General features: G+C 44.2%; 1 protein-coding gene across 1 annotated transcript in view; it reads right to left on the bottom strand.

Annotated features, from left to right (window-relative positions):
• STX7 (syntaxin 7) overlaps positions 1-15,844 on the bottom strand; it is a 50,643-nt gene extending 34,799 nt beyond the window's left edge. The window contains exons 1-2 of the mRNA XM_075554530.1: positions 15,721-15,844; positions 2,609-2,763 (exon numbers count right to left, since the gene is read on the bottom strand). Of these exons, the coding sequence (XP_075410645.1) occupies positions 2,609-2,693 (85 nt within the window). The 5' untranslated portion in view covers positions 2,694-2,763; positions 15,721-15,844. The remainder of the gene's footprint in view (positions 1-2,608; positions 2,764-15,720) is intronic.
• Positions 15,845-18,641: the final 2,797 nt, after the last annotated feature.

Raw genomic sequence — 18,641 nt, 5'->3', positions numbered from 1 at the left:
CCCCGCCTCCTCTCTAATCTGTGTCCCAGCATCCCTTTCCTTAAGTACTGTGTCTGGCTACACAAACGTCTCTCCTTTGCTCCCAATTTTCTAAACACCTCCAGGTGTGCATAGCTTTATGATTGCTGGTATTAATTAGTCCCCCATCCTAAACGCACCGTCCCTGTATCTTCACACCACTGACACTTTCTCATCCACAGTCAGGAAAAAATGGGTGTTAACTCACTCTCACAGCATCTTCATTTTACTTCCTTCACAAGAAATCAGGTTGGTCATTTATTTTGTTTACTGGCTTCTCATTCTACACTGCAAACTGGAGAATACTGACAGTATCATGTACTATCAGAAAAACAAACAAATCTGTTTCCAAAGAAGTACAGCCAGAATGCTCCTTGGAGGCAAGTATAGTGTGACTTCATCTCACATACTTCGGACATGTTGTCAAGAGAGGTCAATCCCTAGAGAACACCATGCGTGGTAAAGCAGAGGGGCAGCAAAAAATGAGGAAGGACTCTGATGAGATCGATTAACACAGTGGCTAAACAATGGTTCAAACAGACATAAAAACACCTGGGGGATGGTGCAGGGCCGGGCAGTGATGTGTTCTGTTGTACATACGGTCACTAGGCGTCAGAGCCATCTCGACGGCACCGAACAACAATCACAGCAGTGCACCTTGTGTGAGAGCAAGGCCTTTTGGGCCCTGTTAGCTAATGTCTTCCCAAAGTCTAGACAGCTCCTAACACACATAGGTGCTCAATAAAGAATTTATTTGAATGAACAAGCCAGAATCTCAAATTAAAAGTCCCTTGACCAGGAGCACTATGTCAAAGGTTTAATACTCTTAATAAACCTGCAAAGTGGGAGACCTTCACATGCCACTCATTTTTCGTAACAGAGACCTCTCTGTTCGTGATGCAGTCCACCCCACCCCAACCAGCCTGGGTTATTCAAAGGTCCCTTCTTTCAAGTTGACGTCTGATCCCTTATAGCTTCCATTTCTTTGGGGAGGTCTTCATGTGGGTAGTACGAATGGTTAAGCACTGGGCTGCTGAGCGAACATCGGTACTTTGAGTCATCCCAAACAGAAGTAAGTAACCCAAGCCAGGCATTTTTTAATCAGCTCACAGGAATGTGAACGAGGGACACAGAATAAGGAAGATCGGAGACGAATGCGGTAGGTGTCCTGGACTGCCAAGAGAACACACACGTCCGTCTTCAAAGAAGTGCACCAGAACATGCCTGAGAAGCAAGGATGGTGAGACCTCGTCATTATTTGGAGATATTATTAGGAGAGACCAGTCCCTGGAAAAGGACACCACGGCTGGGTAAAAGGGAGAAGTAGTGACAAAGAGGAAGACTCTCAACAAGACGGACTGACATAGTGGTTGAAGCTAGGGCTTCAATAAGAGAACAACTGTGACGATGGGACAAGAGACAGTTTCGTCCTGTTGAACACAGGGTTGTTACGAGTCAGAGCTGACTTGAAGGCACCTAACACCAGCAACAGAGGCAACTTGGAAGCAGAGGACCGGGTGCAATCTATCCGACAACTCTTCCCAACATAAATTACTGGCATTGCATTGAGATCATCCAGAGTAAGAATTGTGGGGGGATTAACGATGGCCATATATTTGCCCTAATAATGCACACCATCTCTATCAACCACTCCCTCCCCTGGAGGTATTTTTATAATTGCTATTTTTATAGGATTTGGAAAATCTGTCAAAAGCATTTATAAGAGATGTCAACAGACTGGCATAAGGGTACTTCCTCCCGGGGAGAACGAATGGTTGGCGAACAAACGTGAAGGCCCACACTATCTGCACAGTGGATGAGCGGATGACCAATGGAAAATGGAAGGAAGAGCTCGTGGAATTTTCCCACAAACTTGGCAAAGTCCCCTCCTACACAGTATGATCATTCGCAACCACCGTATCTATCAGCAGTGCATTCACATGTTCCTATGAAGAAAGTCACGCTAAGGTAGTAGACCCAAGAAGGAAACGTGTAACATCGTCCAAAGGGGTTCAGGTTGATGCCCAAGGGGCCAAACACTGCAAAACAACTGCCTGGCATAATCCTCAGTGTGTAATTAACTAGCAACACAAAAAAAAAATCCAAAAGTTCAAGTCTGCTATACTGTCTGTATTTTCCTCTTACATATTTTGACCTGTGATATTTCTGATAATAAGAAATGCCACATTGTATCATTGTACTGGTGGTCTGCCTCTGACAGATGTAGTCAATGCCATTGTTAAAATCTGCCTCCATATTAAAATGCACCCTCTTAAATCCTCTCCTACTCATTAATCATGTATCGTGTGTTTCCCTTTACAAAGTAACCTAGATCCTATCCAATCAGATTTTATTTTTAATAAACATATCCTTTAAAGTCTCGGTAGTGTGCTATAGTTAAATCTAGGATTCTGTTAAAAATTTTCATTAATCTCATTTAGAACCAAATGATTTTTGAGCAAATATAAGCACCTCTTTTGACCTAGATTTCATTAATGTGCCTGCCATTGGTAATCAATATGACCTTCCATTAAGTTAAAAATTAAAAAAACAACAACAACGAATTAAGCCCATTTAAAAATCAACTCACAACATTGTGTAATCTTCTGGATGTTGGAAGAGATACGCTGGGCCAGCAGGGCAGGGTCACCACCGATCCCTGGAGTATAAGACATGGCGGGCTTGCTCACTCTCTAAGGTCATCAGAGGGTGGTGGGCTGTCCGGATTCTGTTCCAAGCACACACCTAAACAACATAAATGGAAAGTCACATAATTGTATTTTCAAGTTTGTTAGCTTACATTTTTTGCATTGTCAATGAGATTACAAGCAAAAACTTGAGAAAGTTAGCAGGAAATTTAGCAATAGCAAACTCTCTTATCTAAAGAAAGCACCTGAACAGTCACGCTACAGATGTTAAGCAATTAAAATAATATTCTTTTCGAAAACCCCCTTCATCTTTACAGGGCAGTTTTTAGGTTGCTTTTGTCTATATCGCTTTGTCTATTTATTTTAACTAAAACTAACCTACAAGCAACACTAATGTAAGACTGGGGTATTAGTTCTTTTCTTTCACTGCCACCTAGGATGCCTACTGGCACAAAGCAGGCATTTACATATTTGTTCAATGGATACAAGCCTTAGACTAGCCCTAGAAATGCCACTACATCAAAATTTAACACGCACAGAAAGGGCTTAGGGACATATGATTAGTTCATCTCTACCATGAAGGGCAAAAGGCAGAATTTGAGAAAGCAGAGCCAACTACTGAGGAGAGAGCAATAGCCCTGTAAAAGGGTCAGTACACCTTCCCAGCAGAGTGAAGAAAAAGAACAAGTCTTTTCCAGAGACCAGCATTGTAGGACCGTAAACTAAGCTGGGATCATCTTCAGCCTCCTCGGGGGCTGAAAACATAATCCCAAAGAGGTGTCTCTGCATATAAGACCGTGGCAGGGATAACTTTCAACTATCTCAGCATCCATCTTTTCCTGGCTTGTGCAAAGCTAGGTACAGTCAATTTCCAAGCCAACTCTGTACTAAGAGCCTGCTATGTACTTAGAAATATAGTGAGCACAGGGGAAATAAAAATAACAGACTGAAATAAACTATCTCCTAGAATCAAGTTTGTATTTTAGGAGAAGTGGTACACTTAACAATGTAAAACAGCAAAAAACAATACAAAGAAATAAAAAGGTTAAAAACTCAAATGCCCCCCTCTACACACACACACACACACACACACACACACACACACACACTCCATCTTGACTCATAGAGACCCTATAAGAAAGAGCTCCCCTGTGGGTTTCTGAGACTCAGTCTTCATAGGAATAAAAAGTCTCATCTTTTCCCCAAGGAGTAGCTGGTGATTTTTAAACTGCTGACCTTGCAGTTAGCACCTAATACGTACTCCACTAAGTCAAACAGGGCTCCTAATAAAAGGTCCAGGACTTTTTAGAACTGATGTGTTGCAAAAAAATGACAGTAAAGAACCCTTGAAACAAAGATTCATGAAAATCAAAGAATACCACCTTCAAAATAGATTTCATCTCAGTATAAAGAAAATAAAAATCCTCACAACTGAGCCACAAAGCAACATCATGGTAAATGGAGGAGAGATTGAAGTTGTCAAGGGTGTCACTTTACTTAGATCCATAATCAGTGCCCGTGCAAGCAGCAGCCAAGACATCAACCAGCGTTTTGCACTGGGCATGTCTGCTACGGAAGACCTCTTTAGAATATTAAGAAGCGAAGATGTTACCCTGAGGGCTAAGGTGCAAGTCATGACATTTTCCATCACTTCCTATGCAGAGGAAGGTTGGAGGATTAAGAAAATAATGGATGCCTTTGACTTAGGATGTTTGTGAAAAATACAAACATCCCATAGACTATGAAAAGAATGAACTGCCTCTAAGGAAAGATAGCCAGTATATTCCTTAAAAGTGAGGGTGACAAGACGTCATCTCACATGTTTTGGACGTGGTAGCAAGAGAGATCAGTCCTTGGGAGAAAGACGCCATACTTGGAAACGCAAAGCGTCAGCAAAGGGAGGTGAACTGACACAGTGTCTACAATAATGGCTAGAACGGAAGAAGACTTGTGAAGTGTTGTTCTATTGTACATAATTAGTTGCCTCTGCACTGCCACAGAAAGCTGCCATGGAAAAGGGAGGGTCTTAGCTACCAGGTTTAGTGGGTTTGCTGTATAAGGAAGCCACTGTCGGTTTCTGGGTAGGAGAAGAGGCCACAGTGAGATCAAAGTCTTTATTCTCAGAGCAGAAGCACAACAGCTGAATTGGCCAGACAGACACAACCGGATAGGTCCCATGCAGAAACGTGGCCACATTATGAAATATGTCTGTCCACCTAAGAAGTCCTGCTAGATTTTTGATGCTTTTGATTCTTCTCCATTATTCCAATGGACCAGGTTAGCTATTTGGGGCCCACCAGCTTTCCCAAATCCTAGAGATAAATTCCAATCCAATCTTACAAATGGGTACTAATTCAAAGCTCAACTCAGATGGTAAACTGCTAGGGCAGACATGAAAAAACTTCAATCCAAAGAGCCTTGGACTTGGACCTGTGGCAACCTGAAAGCCTGGGGTCAGAACAACTGGACATGGGAATCCTGAGTATCCTCCAACCTATCAGTGGACTCCTAAGTTCTCTATCTTTTCTTTTTTCTTTTCGTTATTCCTTTATTTTTACAATATTATAATTGTGTCAATATTGCACCATTTCTTTCCTTTTTTAACATTACGGGCTTATACAACTCTTATCACACTCCATACATATACATACATCAATTGTATAAAGCACATCTGTACATTCTTTGCCCCAATCATTTTAGAAGCATTTGTTCTGCACTTAAGCCCTTTGCATCAGGTCCTCTTTTTTTCCCTCCCTCTCCGCTCCCCCTTCCTCATGCACCCTTGATAATTTATAAATTATTATTTTGTCATATCTTGCCCTATCCAGTGTCTCCCTTTACCCCTTTTCTGTTGCCCATCCCCCAGGGCGGTCACATGCAGATCCTTGTAATCAGTTCCCCCTTTCCAACCCACTCACCCTCTACCCTCCCAGTATCACCCCTCACACCCCCCTGGTCCTGAAGGTATCATCCACCCTGGATTCCCTGTGCCTCCACCTCCTGTATGCACTAGTGTACAACATCTGCCCTATCCAGACTTGCAAGGTAGAATTCAGATCATGGTAGTGGGGGGGTGGGGGTGGGAGGAAGCATTTAGGAACTGGAGGAAAGCTGTATTCTTCATCGGTGCTACGTTGCACCCTGACTGACTCATCTCCTCCCCTAGACCCCTCTGTGAGGGGATCTCCAGCGGCCGACAAATGGGCTTTGGGTCTCCACTCTGCACTTCCCCCTTCATTCACTATGGTAAGATTTTTTTTATTTAGCTATAATTCACACAACAATTTATACATGTAAAGTATACAAGGAAATTGTTTTTAAAAAAATACATATTCAGTTATACAACCATCATCACAATCAGATTGGGGCATTTTCATCACTCCAGCAGGAAACCTTATGCCCATTAATAGTCATTCTCCCATTTCCTCTCACTGATGGCTAGAGTCGATGTTGACTCACAGTGATCCCATAGGACAGGCCAGAACTGCCCACAACTCTTTATATGAGTAGAAAGTCTCGTCTTTCTCCAGCGGGGCAGCTAGTGGTTTCAAACTGCTGACCTTGTGGTTGGCTGCCTAATATGTAACTACTATGCTGCCAGGGTCCCATAGCATCCTGAGTCATCACTAATTTACTTCTTCTTTGTAGGTCATTCTTTTTCATTGCCAAATAATTCTCCACAGGACAGGTATGCCACATTTCTGTGCCTATTCTTCATCAGTTAATAGCTATGCGGGTTCATCCTGGCACTTCTTGGTTATTATGAATAACGCTGCTATAAGCCTTCATGGACGCATTTATGTGTGGACATATACAAATGCACATGTTTTCCTTTCTTTTGACTTCACAGCTTGGAGAGGAATAGCTGGGTCCTGTGGCAGGTCACGCTATATTTAATCTTTTAAAGTGTCAAGACAGTCTTCCAAGGTTGCACGATCTTATAGTCTTAGTGGAAATGTCTCCATATCCTTGCTAACAATTATTATCTATTGATGCTTTTTATTACAGCCATCCTAATGGAAATAAAATTAAACTCTGTTGTGGTTTTGATTTACATTTGTCTGATGGCTAACAATTCTGAGCATCTTTTCAAGTACTTACTGGCCATTGGGACTATTCTTTAGAGAAACGTCTGTTAGGAGTCTGTACACTTTTAAGTGGGCTGTCTTTTTATTACTGTACTGAGTTCTTTACATATTTTAGATACAATCTCCTAGTCACATACAGCATTTTCATATTTTGCTCCCTTTTTCTGGGCTCTCTTTTTTCTTGTTTGTATTTTTTGAAATCTATATTCATTTTGATAAGATTCAGTTTATATATTTTCTTTTGTTCCTTGTGCTTTGGGTATAAAATCTAAGAAACCTTAGCCTAGTTCAAGGTCACACAGATTTACTTTTATACATATTTTAGCTCTTACATTTAGGTCTATGTGTGGTGTAAAGTCCACACATCTACTGATTTTAAGTGTGTTTCTCTTTGAGCTCAGCTATACAACTTTGTCCACTGGATTTCAACAATAAGTCCTTAGGTTAAAGGCTGTAAACTTGATTTTTTTTAAAAAAATCTATTAAATGGCAAAATGTAAGACAATGGGACTGGCCCAAGGATATTTCTTTTTTCCTTCTCCACTATCAACTAGATATCTGTAAAAAAAAATTGGCCTTGAGCCTACATAAACACACTGAGTGAAGATATGTTTCTTTTTCTTATTTGTGTAGCACTCAACACTGGTTCCTCTTAGGAAGGCTCATTTACCGGCATGGTTCCATGTCATCTATACCCTTCTGAGCCTCAGGTAGATCTCTCCAAGCCAAAATCTTAACTCTCTAGTGCCTACACATCTTTGAAGCTGCAGGAAATCACCGACCCCCTTTAGTAGAAATTCTAAGTCAAATGGAATGTTTTGCTTTGGACAAGACCCTTAGAATTGGGGCTGCAACCAGGAAAGAAATGAGATTGTGGTACAGGGACCAAGTGCTTTTGTGCCCTGCACAGATGAAAGTTACGACCTACTCCTGCCCCTGCGGGGTCCTTACTAACAAGGCTGAGACAACCATGCCTGCTTTGCCTGCTTCAGGACCACACAACCACGTAACTACCCGAAACCCCGCTTCCCTGCCAGAGAGAGTAGGAGCCTGCCAAAGTCAAGCTTTAACAAACCAAGTCATTGTCATCCAGTCATTTCTGACTCAGGGGGACCCAGCAGGGCAGAGTACAACTTCCCCTTTGGGTTTCCCAAGGCTGTTACAGGGGCAGAGGGCCTCCTCGTTCACGCTCAAAGGGGCTGGTGGGTTCAACGTTTGACTCTTTGGCACCCCTAGCACATCAGGGAGAAGCCCCGGTAAAGTAGTGGTTTACCCACTGGGTTGCTAACCAGAAAGAAGGTCAACACCTTCAAAATCACCACCTGCTCCTCTGAAGAAAGCTGAGGCTTTCTAACCATGTAAAGAGTTACAGTATTAGAATCTCACAAGGGCAGTTCTACCCTGCCCTATAAGGTCACGATGAGTTGGCGTCCACTCAATGGCAGGGAGGGGCCCCAGCAGGACTGAAAGTAATACTGCAGAACCTGATTTACCACTCAAAACTCATGCCAACGGAAGTATTATCATTTATAAAAAAAGAGAGAGAGAACACCTAATAATGTGTGTTAGTCCTGGTAAACTGGAGAAACAAATTCATAGACACTCATATGTGCATAAGAAAGAGCTTTATATACAAGAGAAATTGAATACTGAGAACATCCCAGTACAGATCAATCCCATAAGTCCAATATTAGCCCATATGTCCGATACCAATCTATAAATTCTTCTTTAGTTTCACGAAACACATGCAGTGATGCTGAAATGTAGGGAAATCAGAGGCCAGTGGGTGGATCCATGGTGGTGTAAGCATCTCAGCGCTGCCATGGGTCTCCATGTGGCTCCTCCAGCTCCAGGGCTCTGTCTGCCATCAGCATAACTCCATGTGGCTTGTTAACCAGAGTGTCTCCCAGGAAGTGAGTGTGTGCTCCCACCTCCAGTGAGTTTATTGCCTTAGCACCTCCAAATGAGGTCATCAAGCTGTGATCTGATTAACAGGCTCAGCTTCACCAGTTCACCCCCAGTAGTCTCAAATTGACAACAGATTATGTAACTACCACACCATGCACGAACCCGGACGATATGACAATGAGTAAAAGTATTGTTGTTAGGTACCGTTGAGTATACTCTGATTCAGAGTGACCCTGTGTACAACAAGAGCAACACTGCCTGGTCTAGCACTATTCTGACAATTGCTAACGTTCTACCTCATTGTTTCGGTTACTGTGTCGTCAACCATAGAGTCAAAGGTCTTCCTCCTTTTTGCTGACCCTCTAGTTTACCAAGCACAATGTTCTTTTCCAGGTACTGGGCCCTCCTGACAATATCCAAAGGACCTGAGGCAAAGTTCACTAGCCTCCCTTCTAAGGAACATTCTGGCTATACTTCTGCTAAAACAGATTGTTTTATTTTTCTAGTAGTATATGATACTTTCAGTATTCTTCATCAGAACCATAATTCAACTACATCCATTCTTCCTTATTCACGGTCTAATGTTCACGTGCATATGGAGTGACTGACAATACCGTGGCTGGGGTCGGGTGCACCTGAGTTCTCAGAAGCGACATCTTTGCTTTTCAACACTTCAAAGAGATCGTGTGCAGGTGTGCCCTATGTGACAGTCATCTGATTTCTTGACGGCTACTTCCGCGAGTGTTCATTGTGGGCTCTGCAAAAGGAAATCCTTGACCTCAGCCCTTTCTCCCCTTTCCACGATGCCAAAAGGCCAGTTGGGAGGGTTCTGGTTTTCTTTACATTGAGCTGCCATCCACACTGACGGTTGCAGTTCTTTCCAATCCTTCAGTGTTCCTTTCAGCAAGCAAGGTTGTCTCGTCTACAGTTTGCAGGTTGTCAGTTAAGCTGTCCTCCAATCCTGATGCTGCACTGCTCTTCAGGGAGTCCAGCTCCTGGGATGATTTTCTCAGCGCACAGACTGACTAAGTATGGTGAACGGGTAGGACCCTGACACGCACCTTTCCTCATTCCTCATTATAAACCACGCAGTACTCCTGTGTTCTGTCTGAAAAACTGTCTCTTGGGATATGTATGCATTCAACATGAACACAATGAAGTGTTCTGGAAATCCCATCCTTCTCAGTGTGGTTATCCAGTGAAACTAGCCAATCACACAAAAACCAAATGTTGTTTGAGATCAATATTATACAAAGTACAAGGAAGGTTTCCATTAAGGAAGCAGTCTGTGGTGGTTGTCATGGGTGGGAGAGACAGAAGCATTCACTGGGTAGAGGACAAGGGTCCACCTAAAAGAAGGGGAAGGTAACACGCAGGAAGACAATCAAAACAAAGCCAAATGCCTTTGGAGTCAATTCTGACTCAAAGCAATACAATAAGGGGAAGGTGGCACACACCAAAAAGGAGGTGGCGGGGGAAGAAATGGGAAGTTTGCAAAAGTTAAAGGCAACAGAGGCATTTACTCTTATATATACAATTCTGTAACAGCAGTGATCTATGAATAGATGCTTGTATACACGTGCAGACTAAATAGATATGGGTGAGAGAGTGAGAATACACCTACAAATATATAAAGGATTATGAGAAGATATCTGTATCTGTGTGTTTACCTTTGCTATAAATATGCCCATGAACCTGGTAGAGCATACAGGGGTAAAGTCATGAAAACCTAGATATTACCAAATACCTTGAGGAAATAAGTCACTGGGCCTGGGGGATGATGACCACGGTCTCAAGGAACACCAAGGTCAATTAGCACAACACAGTTCACACAATAATCTACATCCTACATTGGGGAGTGGCAAATGAGGTCGGAAAAGCTCATGATCAACAATCTAACATATGACTATTGGTCTCTCTCCCTGTCCACAGCAAAGAAGTTTGAAGAAAAATTAAAAGTCATTCAGATCTAAAAGTCCATGAGGCAAAAGGAGAATGAGCCCATCAGTTTCTACCACTCTGAGACCTAAGAATACGAGGTGCCCACCTACCACTTGGAACTGCTTGGAAAAGGAACGTCTTTGGTCCTTGATAGAAGGGAGAGAAATTTGGAATAAAATGCATCTTCATAGGATAGACTAGGCTTGATGGACCCCTTGGTCATGCTTCAGGTCTAGAGCTGAACTCAAGCCTGGGTTTGAATCACCATCCAAGGGCAGCATTTACTCAAGGACAAATTTCAGAGGTTAGGAATGGAAACAGGAAACTCAAGGAGGAAGTAGGATAACATGAGGGTACACTGAAGGGATCAATGAAGAAATAAATATAACCAAAAAATCATGAATCTAGTGCAGGACTGGGCAACCTTTCCTTCTGTTATGCTGTCACTATTAGTTAGAGCTAACTCAGGAGCAACTAACAATGTATGCCCAATTATGCATGTGTACTGGTCAGCTACAAACTACTCTAAAAGATAAGGGTTTTTTTATATAGGCTCAATTAATTCAGTTATTCATATAATTTGCTTTCTATTATTCTCCAACCTTATACCCTAGAGTTGATAAGCACTAGTAGTGGTTACATGTTGGGCTGATAACTGCAAAGTCAGCAGTTTGAAACCAAGAGCTGCTCTGGGGAGAAAGATGGGGCTTCGTACTCCCGCAAAGAGCTACAGTTTCGGACACTCACAGGACAGTTCTACCCTGTCCTGTAGGGTCTCTGCCAGTCCGAATTGACTCAACCACAGTGAATAAATGAGGATTCTTACTCTTGAAAATCTGCTTAGAACACTTCCTATTATCACTCAGATTAACGAGCGTAAATGGTTTTCAAAAATTCGTGGGAAAAGTCTATTCCTTTAAAATCTGTTTTCCCAAGAAGTTTCAGAAGTCCTCTCACAGATAACTATATCATCTACACTTGCGCCATCCCATGAAGCAACCACCAGCAGGCCTTCGGATGGATTTCACCCGGTTCAGTCACGACTGAGTAAGTGAAAACCCAACAGACGTGAATCTGTGAAATAGGCGTGATCTGGATGACGGGCGGAGCTCTGGAATGGGAGACTCAGAAGAGCCATCCTGTACCCTTTCTGGAGTCTGATGGGCAGCACTAGCTAAGTGCCGGGTGTGTGCACAGCAACATGAATTCCAAGCTTCCAGCTCTGCTGCCATCTTTGACCCAGGTGAGATAGTTAACGCTTTACTGTGCCAACCTGACTAATGAACATGTGGGATTAATTGAAGGGCAGAGAAATAAATGGCTTTCTTTTCTCTTGCTCTTTGATCATCAGACCAGTGTGCAGCTGCCTTGCTTGTTCTGTGCCTTAATTTGCAAGCTACACTACATGTGGGACACCTAACTCGTGGACTGTGTCTCTGTCACTTGAGATTCCTTCAAGACCTGCTTTACTGCACTATTGGAATTTACACTTCTTGAGCTGGGGACTGTCGGACCCTGTCATCTGGCTGACTGTTGGTGACCTACCTGCCTTGCTGTTTGCTGCCTGTGCCCAAATAGCCGGAATTGCTCTACAGAGGACTACCCGGTGGCCCTCAAGACTTGAAGGACTGCCAGTGTCTCACAGCTGTCTCAGGGTACCGAGTTGTATTGCTTTGGGTTTTCTATTTTCCTAGGCAATGGCAGTTCTAATGGTTTCCACTTGGCCTTTCCTACCATGATAGCCCTTATCCCACATTTCAGGAATCCAATATGGGGGTTCTGCCAGTTACTAAGTAAGTCTATTCCAATGATGCATTCTGGAACTGGGGAAATAAACACAGGATGGGATCAGGGGCCCAGTGGACCCACACTCAGGCATACCTGAGCTAAAACTCCATTGATAACTTGACCTCCATAACTTGACCACCAGTCTGACTGGTGGGCCTTGGAAACATTTTGGGTCTCCTGGAATTAGTGTCAGTTCAGAGCCAGTGACCAGTAACCCCCGAAGGTCTGATTATTTCATTTCCCCCAATGAAAGTTGCTCTTGTGGAAGGCCACAGGTCCCCTTGGGGAAGGCTAGAAGAAAGACTAACACACCAGGCTTGTTTCCAATTCAGCTGGTTAAAATATTTGCTCGCAATACAATGCACATGCACCCCTTGTTTTCTAAAACAGAGATGAAGCTGCTATTTGAAATATTTCCTGTTGCCCCACATTATTTAATTCCAGGCCCATTCTGGTGTCACTCAGTCAAGCATGACAGAACCAGATGACCCCTTCAAAGCTCTGCCACTAATTATATGTGGCTACAAAAGAATTAATTAACATTCTGTGAATGAAAAAGGCAGTTTCTCATTTAAACTAGCCATCTTTCATGTGTCAACTTCCATCATCACCGAAAGTCTGTTGGGCAGTGCTCAATTAGACATCACTCCCTGAAGATATAAAAGTATTATGCAGAGCAAGGGGAAGGGGGACTCAAAGTACAGTACTCCAAGTGAGAGTCTTTTCAACCTGTTTCTAGAGAGCACAAAGAACATTTTAAAGGAGAATCCTGCATTCCAAACACTACCCTAATTATGGAAACTTTAGACTTTCAGTTAAGCATCAACTTCCATCCTCTACATTTAGCACTGGAGATGGAGCCAAAGTGGGCAGTTTCATGTCGCTCACTGTGAGTACAGAAAGCACACGGTGGGCTGGGGCTGTAGATGCTTCCACCCTCTGTATCTGACTACCAATGAGGTGCATAAATATCTGCAGCCTCAAAATTCTGTGGATCAAAGCACTCATTTCCCAGGAACACACTTCTTGTCTGAGGGTAAATATGATCATTTCAAAGAATTCATTCCAAGCACCTTCCTTCGGCCCTGGGATGTCCCAGGCTGCCTTGGCCTTTGCTCAGGGCCATTTCCTTTCCCTAGAAGGCTCTTCCCTCATGACCTCCCCGTGACAAGCTTCTTCTCCTCAGTGTGAGAGCTCACAATACAGATGCCTTCTCTATTTGAACTGAGAATTCCCCACTTCTCCCACACTGGTCAGTCTAACAATGCTTCAAAGCATACAGTGAAGGAGTCCAAGTGGTGTTAAGGGTTGGGCTGTTAACCATAAGGTCAACAGTTCAAAACCACTATCTTCTTGCTCTCAGAAAGATTCACAACAGCAGAATCCTACAGAGGCTGTACTACTCTATCCTGTAGTGTAGCTCTGAGTCAGAACAGACTCAACACAATGAGTTTGGATTTGAATTTGGTATGTTATTTAGTATCTATTCCAACCTCCCAGGTGAAAAACATGGGAGGCCGACCCACCCAGTCTGGGAAGGTGATGTTGATTTTAAAAAACTCCCTACTTGTCCATTTAATTCCGACTCCCAGCAACCCCAAGGACGAGTAGAACTGCCCCGTGGGTCTCCCAGGCTGTACATCTGCATGGCAGCACAGTTTCCTCTTTCTCCCACGGGGCAAATGGCGGTTTCAGCTGGCTTACCAATGCTTAACCCACCAGGGCTGCTGTGAAGGCAAAAATTCCATGGAAGTCTTTTAGCTTTGCTCCTCTATTCGCTGAATGATTACACTCTTGGGTTTTAATAGATAATATTTTTTTTCTAAAAAATAACAACAACCAAAACACCCAAACTCACTGCCACTGAGTGATTCCAGCTCACGGCAACCTTGAACTGGCCCTGTGGGTTTCCAAGACTGTAGTCTTTATGAGAATAAAAAGCCTCATCTTCTTCCCACCGAGTGCCTTTCTCATCGGCAACCCAACATGTTCCTACGACACCACCAGGGCTCTGGTGTTCACCGTGTCATACATCATTTTCACCCCTTCCTAAAAGTTCAAATTAAATGGAATCATAATAACTTTGACTCAGATTTACTGAAAGTGTGTGGAATGCTCTTTTTAATCATGAGCACTCGGCGACAGGGTTGCTGGCTTAACCAAAATGAAGACTACCATTTCCTCATCTAAAAAGAAAAAAAAATGTTAAGGCTAACTTTGTTATCAGGAGAAGCCTCTGAAAACTACAGATGATGCAGATATTCATGAGTTAATATGGTATTGCATTAACTTCTACAGAAACCGTGAAACAGCATAATTCTTAACGAGTCACAAGTCTGAGGCCCACTCCTCCAGGGGGGGCCTGCCAAGCCACTTGTCTCAAGACAGTGCAACACTGTGATGACCAGGCTCGGAGAGCAGCGCTGCGCTTCCCCAGTGAATCAATGATCACCTATAGTACCAAACTGCACAGCAGCTCATAATTATTTATTTCCAGATTCTGCAGAAGCCCAAGATTGTATCAATAGCTAAGACATAACGATGTAAATAAAATCTAGTTTAAGTAATATGAGTTAACCAACTAAATGTAAACAACTCGGGGGGGAAAATACAGCATTTGAGCAATGTGTCTTTCTATTGTTTTTTTGCCCCCTCCTTTTTGTGTGAGTTTTAAGGAACGAAAACAACCTGAAAGGCAAGTCTTGGGACATGTCATGTCTTTTTAAGGTCCTCCTGTGAACCAAAGATTAGTGAAGGCCACAGAGTTCAAGTGTCCACCATTACCGTCGCACCAAATAGCAAACCGAATCCAAGGCGCTTCTGGCATCAAACGTTCACGGTTCGCTCACTACAGCCATCGCGTTTTCTGTTCCTCTCTAGCCCTGACGGGAACCTTCACAGTGCGTTTATTAAATTCATGAACACAAAGAGGAAGAGGGCAATACGTTCCGCGCAGCACAAGCATCCGTCTCGGTTGGATGCCGGCGCTCAGCCCGAGCCTCCGAGCGCCCGGCCGGCGCGGCCCCGGGGCGGCGGCCCAGCTGCAGCCCAGCCAGCGGGCCCGTCGGCTCGGCCTCGGCTGGCTCCCCGAATTCGGACCGGCGGGGGCCCGGGGCCCGGGGCCCGGGCCGGGCGGGGGCGGGTCAGGTGCCGGCGCCCTCAGAGCCCGGGCCCGTCCCCTAGGGATCTCCAGGCGCCCAGCACTGGGCGGCGGCCCCCGGACGACACGCACGAGCCGGGAGACGCGGCAGCTGCTCGGACACCGCGCCTCTGGGGCCCTCGACCAGGGCGCCCCCTCCCCTCCCCTCCCCTCCCCGGGGTGCTCTTACCGCGACCTCTGGTGCCTCCTCCTCCTCCGGCCGACCCCCCGCGGCCAGCTCCCAGGCTCAGCTGACGGGCGGTGGCGCTGGGGCGTCCAGTGCGCATGCCCGCAACTCAGCCCAGGGAAGGGGGCGGGGCCCGTCGCTCTCCCATTGGCCCGCTAAGATGAGTGACAGCGCCCTTCTCCCGCCCCTTCTGGTGCCATGCTAAGGAATGGCAGAGTACAAGCAAAACTGACAGGGAGGTGTTGCTGCGGCTTGGTACAGCTGGTGAAGGCCTTAGTCTGTATGCAAAAACGAAGGGGCGGGCTTGGAGGGCAAGCTGTGCTCTTTATCAGTGGAAGCCAGCCTTCCTCTTCGCGTCCCTTCGCCCCGCCCCATCAGCTTCTGCCTATCTGGTTTCCTAACCCTTAACTTTGCAGGATGCTGTGTTCACAGCTCCAAGAAGACAGGGGAGCAGCACAATATGGGAACCTAGCGGGAACAATGGAAGAATAGGTGGTACGTCACCCCCGTGCACTCATTTAATATCCAAGTTTCCTTGCACAGACAATCCATTCTAAGGATCCTGGAAGGTCAGGCTGCAGTTTTCACAGGCTTGTGGCAAAAGGTCTGAATGTTCTAATGACCAGCATCCAAACCAAGAGTGCAATTTGTTAGAAGAAATGTATCAATTTGGTGAGAGGAATAAATTAATTAGGAAATAAATTCTCTTGACCGTTATCTGTAGCAAAGCAATGATTTTTTTTTTTCCTCAGAAAGGACCAGGAGGATAGAGAATATCCAAAATCCAGATGGCGTGGAGAGGATGAATTTTTGAATGGGACTACCCGGGGAAAGTCTAGATAGTTTGTTGCTGCTAATAAGGATTCATGGTGACCAGTAACCTAGAGATGGGTTGTTTGAACAGCCCGTTGATACAGACTGGTATGTGTGGCCAAATGACCCCAAAGAACAGTTTTCCTCTGTAATGCATGTTCATTGTATACGGTGTTATCCAAGGGTAAGCTAAAAAGGATTGTTACAAAATCATAGAAACACTTGTTTAAAATAATACAGATATCCAACTGTGAAGCTACTGCTCCCCCACATGCCCTCCATCTCTGACAGTACGCTTCAAAGACAGTGTTTGAATCTCTGTAACAAACACTTCCGTGAAGACTTCTGCGCTCTTGACCTCTGCCACATCCAACTGGCAGTTTAGCATCCTCAAGGGACTCAGATTGTTCCTTTGAATTTGGGGTAAAAAGACATTTGAAGAGGCAAGATCAGGGCTGCAGTAAGGTTTCCCCACAAATTTCTGGAAGGACAATCCTGCCACCATCAAAGAACAAGCAGCTACCTTGCTGTGATGAGAGACACAACGTATCCAGCTTTTTAAAATCACTGATGCAGTTTTACATTTCTAAAAACCTTCTTCCTAATACATCAATGTGATGGTCCCAGGTCCTTCAATAAACTCTACGAGATGACCCCTTTAGATCTCACCGAGTAGGTGAGATTACATCTAAGGTTACTTCTAAGCTGATCTCTCTGCCTAGCACGGAATTGACCCAACTCTTTGGGTTGGACCTTTTTTTTTTTTTTTGAAGGTTCCCTTAGGAAACTAAGACCGGTATATTACTGAGAAAAGTCATCTGCTGGCAGGCAGCCACTGAGTGCAGAGGCTTGTTTGAACTCGTTTTGTTTGGATTAAGCTGATGCATGGGTGAACGGGAACCCAAGTAGCAATAGTTTTTGACTTCCTCATGTGCTTACAAAAAGTTCAATGAATAAATGAGGCCTCCACTAACCAATGGCCCTCAGGTTCATTCAAGCTCATCGAGATCCCACCTGAGCAGAGTAAACAGCATCCATTGGCTTGTCAGAGGTGTGACCCAGGGCCTTTCTTCCTGGGTTCCCTGGGTAGTTAGGCTTGAGCCACCAGCATTTGGGTTAGTAGTCAAGGGCTCAAGCCTTTGTACCGTTCACATACTCCAGAGCATCTCTGGAAAAGACAGAATCCATTGCCATTGAGTCAATTCTGAGTCACAGCAACTCTAAAGGAAAGAATAGAACTTCCCCTTTTGGGTTTCTGAGGTTGTACAAGGGGTACCCCAAAATAACCGAAATTTCCCCAAAAGCTATGTATTTCATTTGTTTTTTTTTTTTTACAAAACAACTGTATCACCTTCAAAGTACTCTCCATTACACTTAATTCATTTGTCAAATCTATGATCCCATTCTTGAAAACATTTTTCAAACTCATCTGTTTGGAGGACTGACAGCACCTCCCTCATTTTCATCTTCACCTCTTCCACATTGTCAACCCCCTGGCCTTTCATGTTCCTCTCCATTCACAGAAACAAAAAGAAGTCATACATAGTGAGGCCGGGTACATGGGGCAAGAAAGGCATGCTGTTTTTTGCTAAAATCCGGTGCACTGAGAGGGCTACATGAGCAGTTGGATTGTCGTGGTGAGTTCCCAGACTGCTACAAATCAGGCCTTTTTGTCACCCACTGTTATGCTATCTTTATAGAACTTTTAAATAGAAAGCTTGATTAACAGTCTCACCTGATAGAATGAACTCCAAATACACGACTAGCTTACATTTTCATCCGTTCAGGAAGTTGACGGACATCCAGAATGCGGTTTGTCATCAATCAACATTTTACCTTTTTAGAAATGACAAAAACACCTGTGCACTTGAGATTTTCCCATCGCGCTGTCCTTGTAAGCTATGTTCAACATCACAACAGTTTCTGCGGCATTTTTCCAGAGCAGGAAACAAAATCTCACCACCCCACACTGTTCTCTTAAATCAGCCATCACTAAAACCAAGGTTCTAGCGAAAGGACTTTTATGAAAAAAAATTCACTGTGACCAGAGGAGAAAACCTTCCCAGGCAACAGCATTGGGTGCTCTAGCTCAGAGGGACTTGCTCGATGCC

This window comes from Tenrec ecaudatus, chromosome 7, assembly GCF_050624435.1.
Source record: "Tenrec ecaudatus isolate mTenEca1 chromosome 7, mTenEca1.hap1, whole genome shotgun sequence".
Taxonomy (NCBI): domain Eukaryota; kingdom Metazoa; phylum Chordata; class Mammalia; order Afrosoricida; family Tenrecidae; genus Tenrec; species Tenrec ecaudatus.
This window is presented reverse-complemented; position numbering and strand designations above follow the sequence as displayed.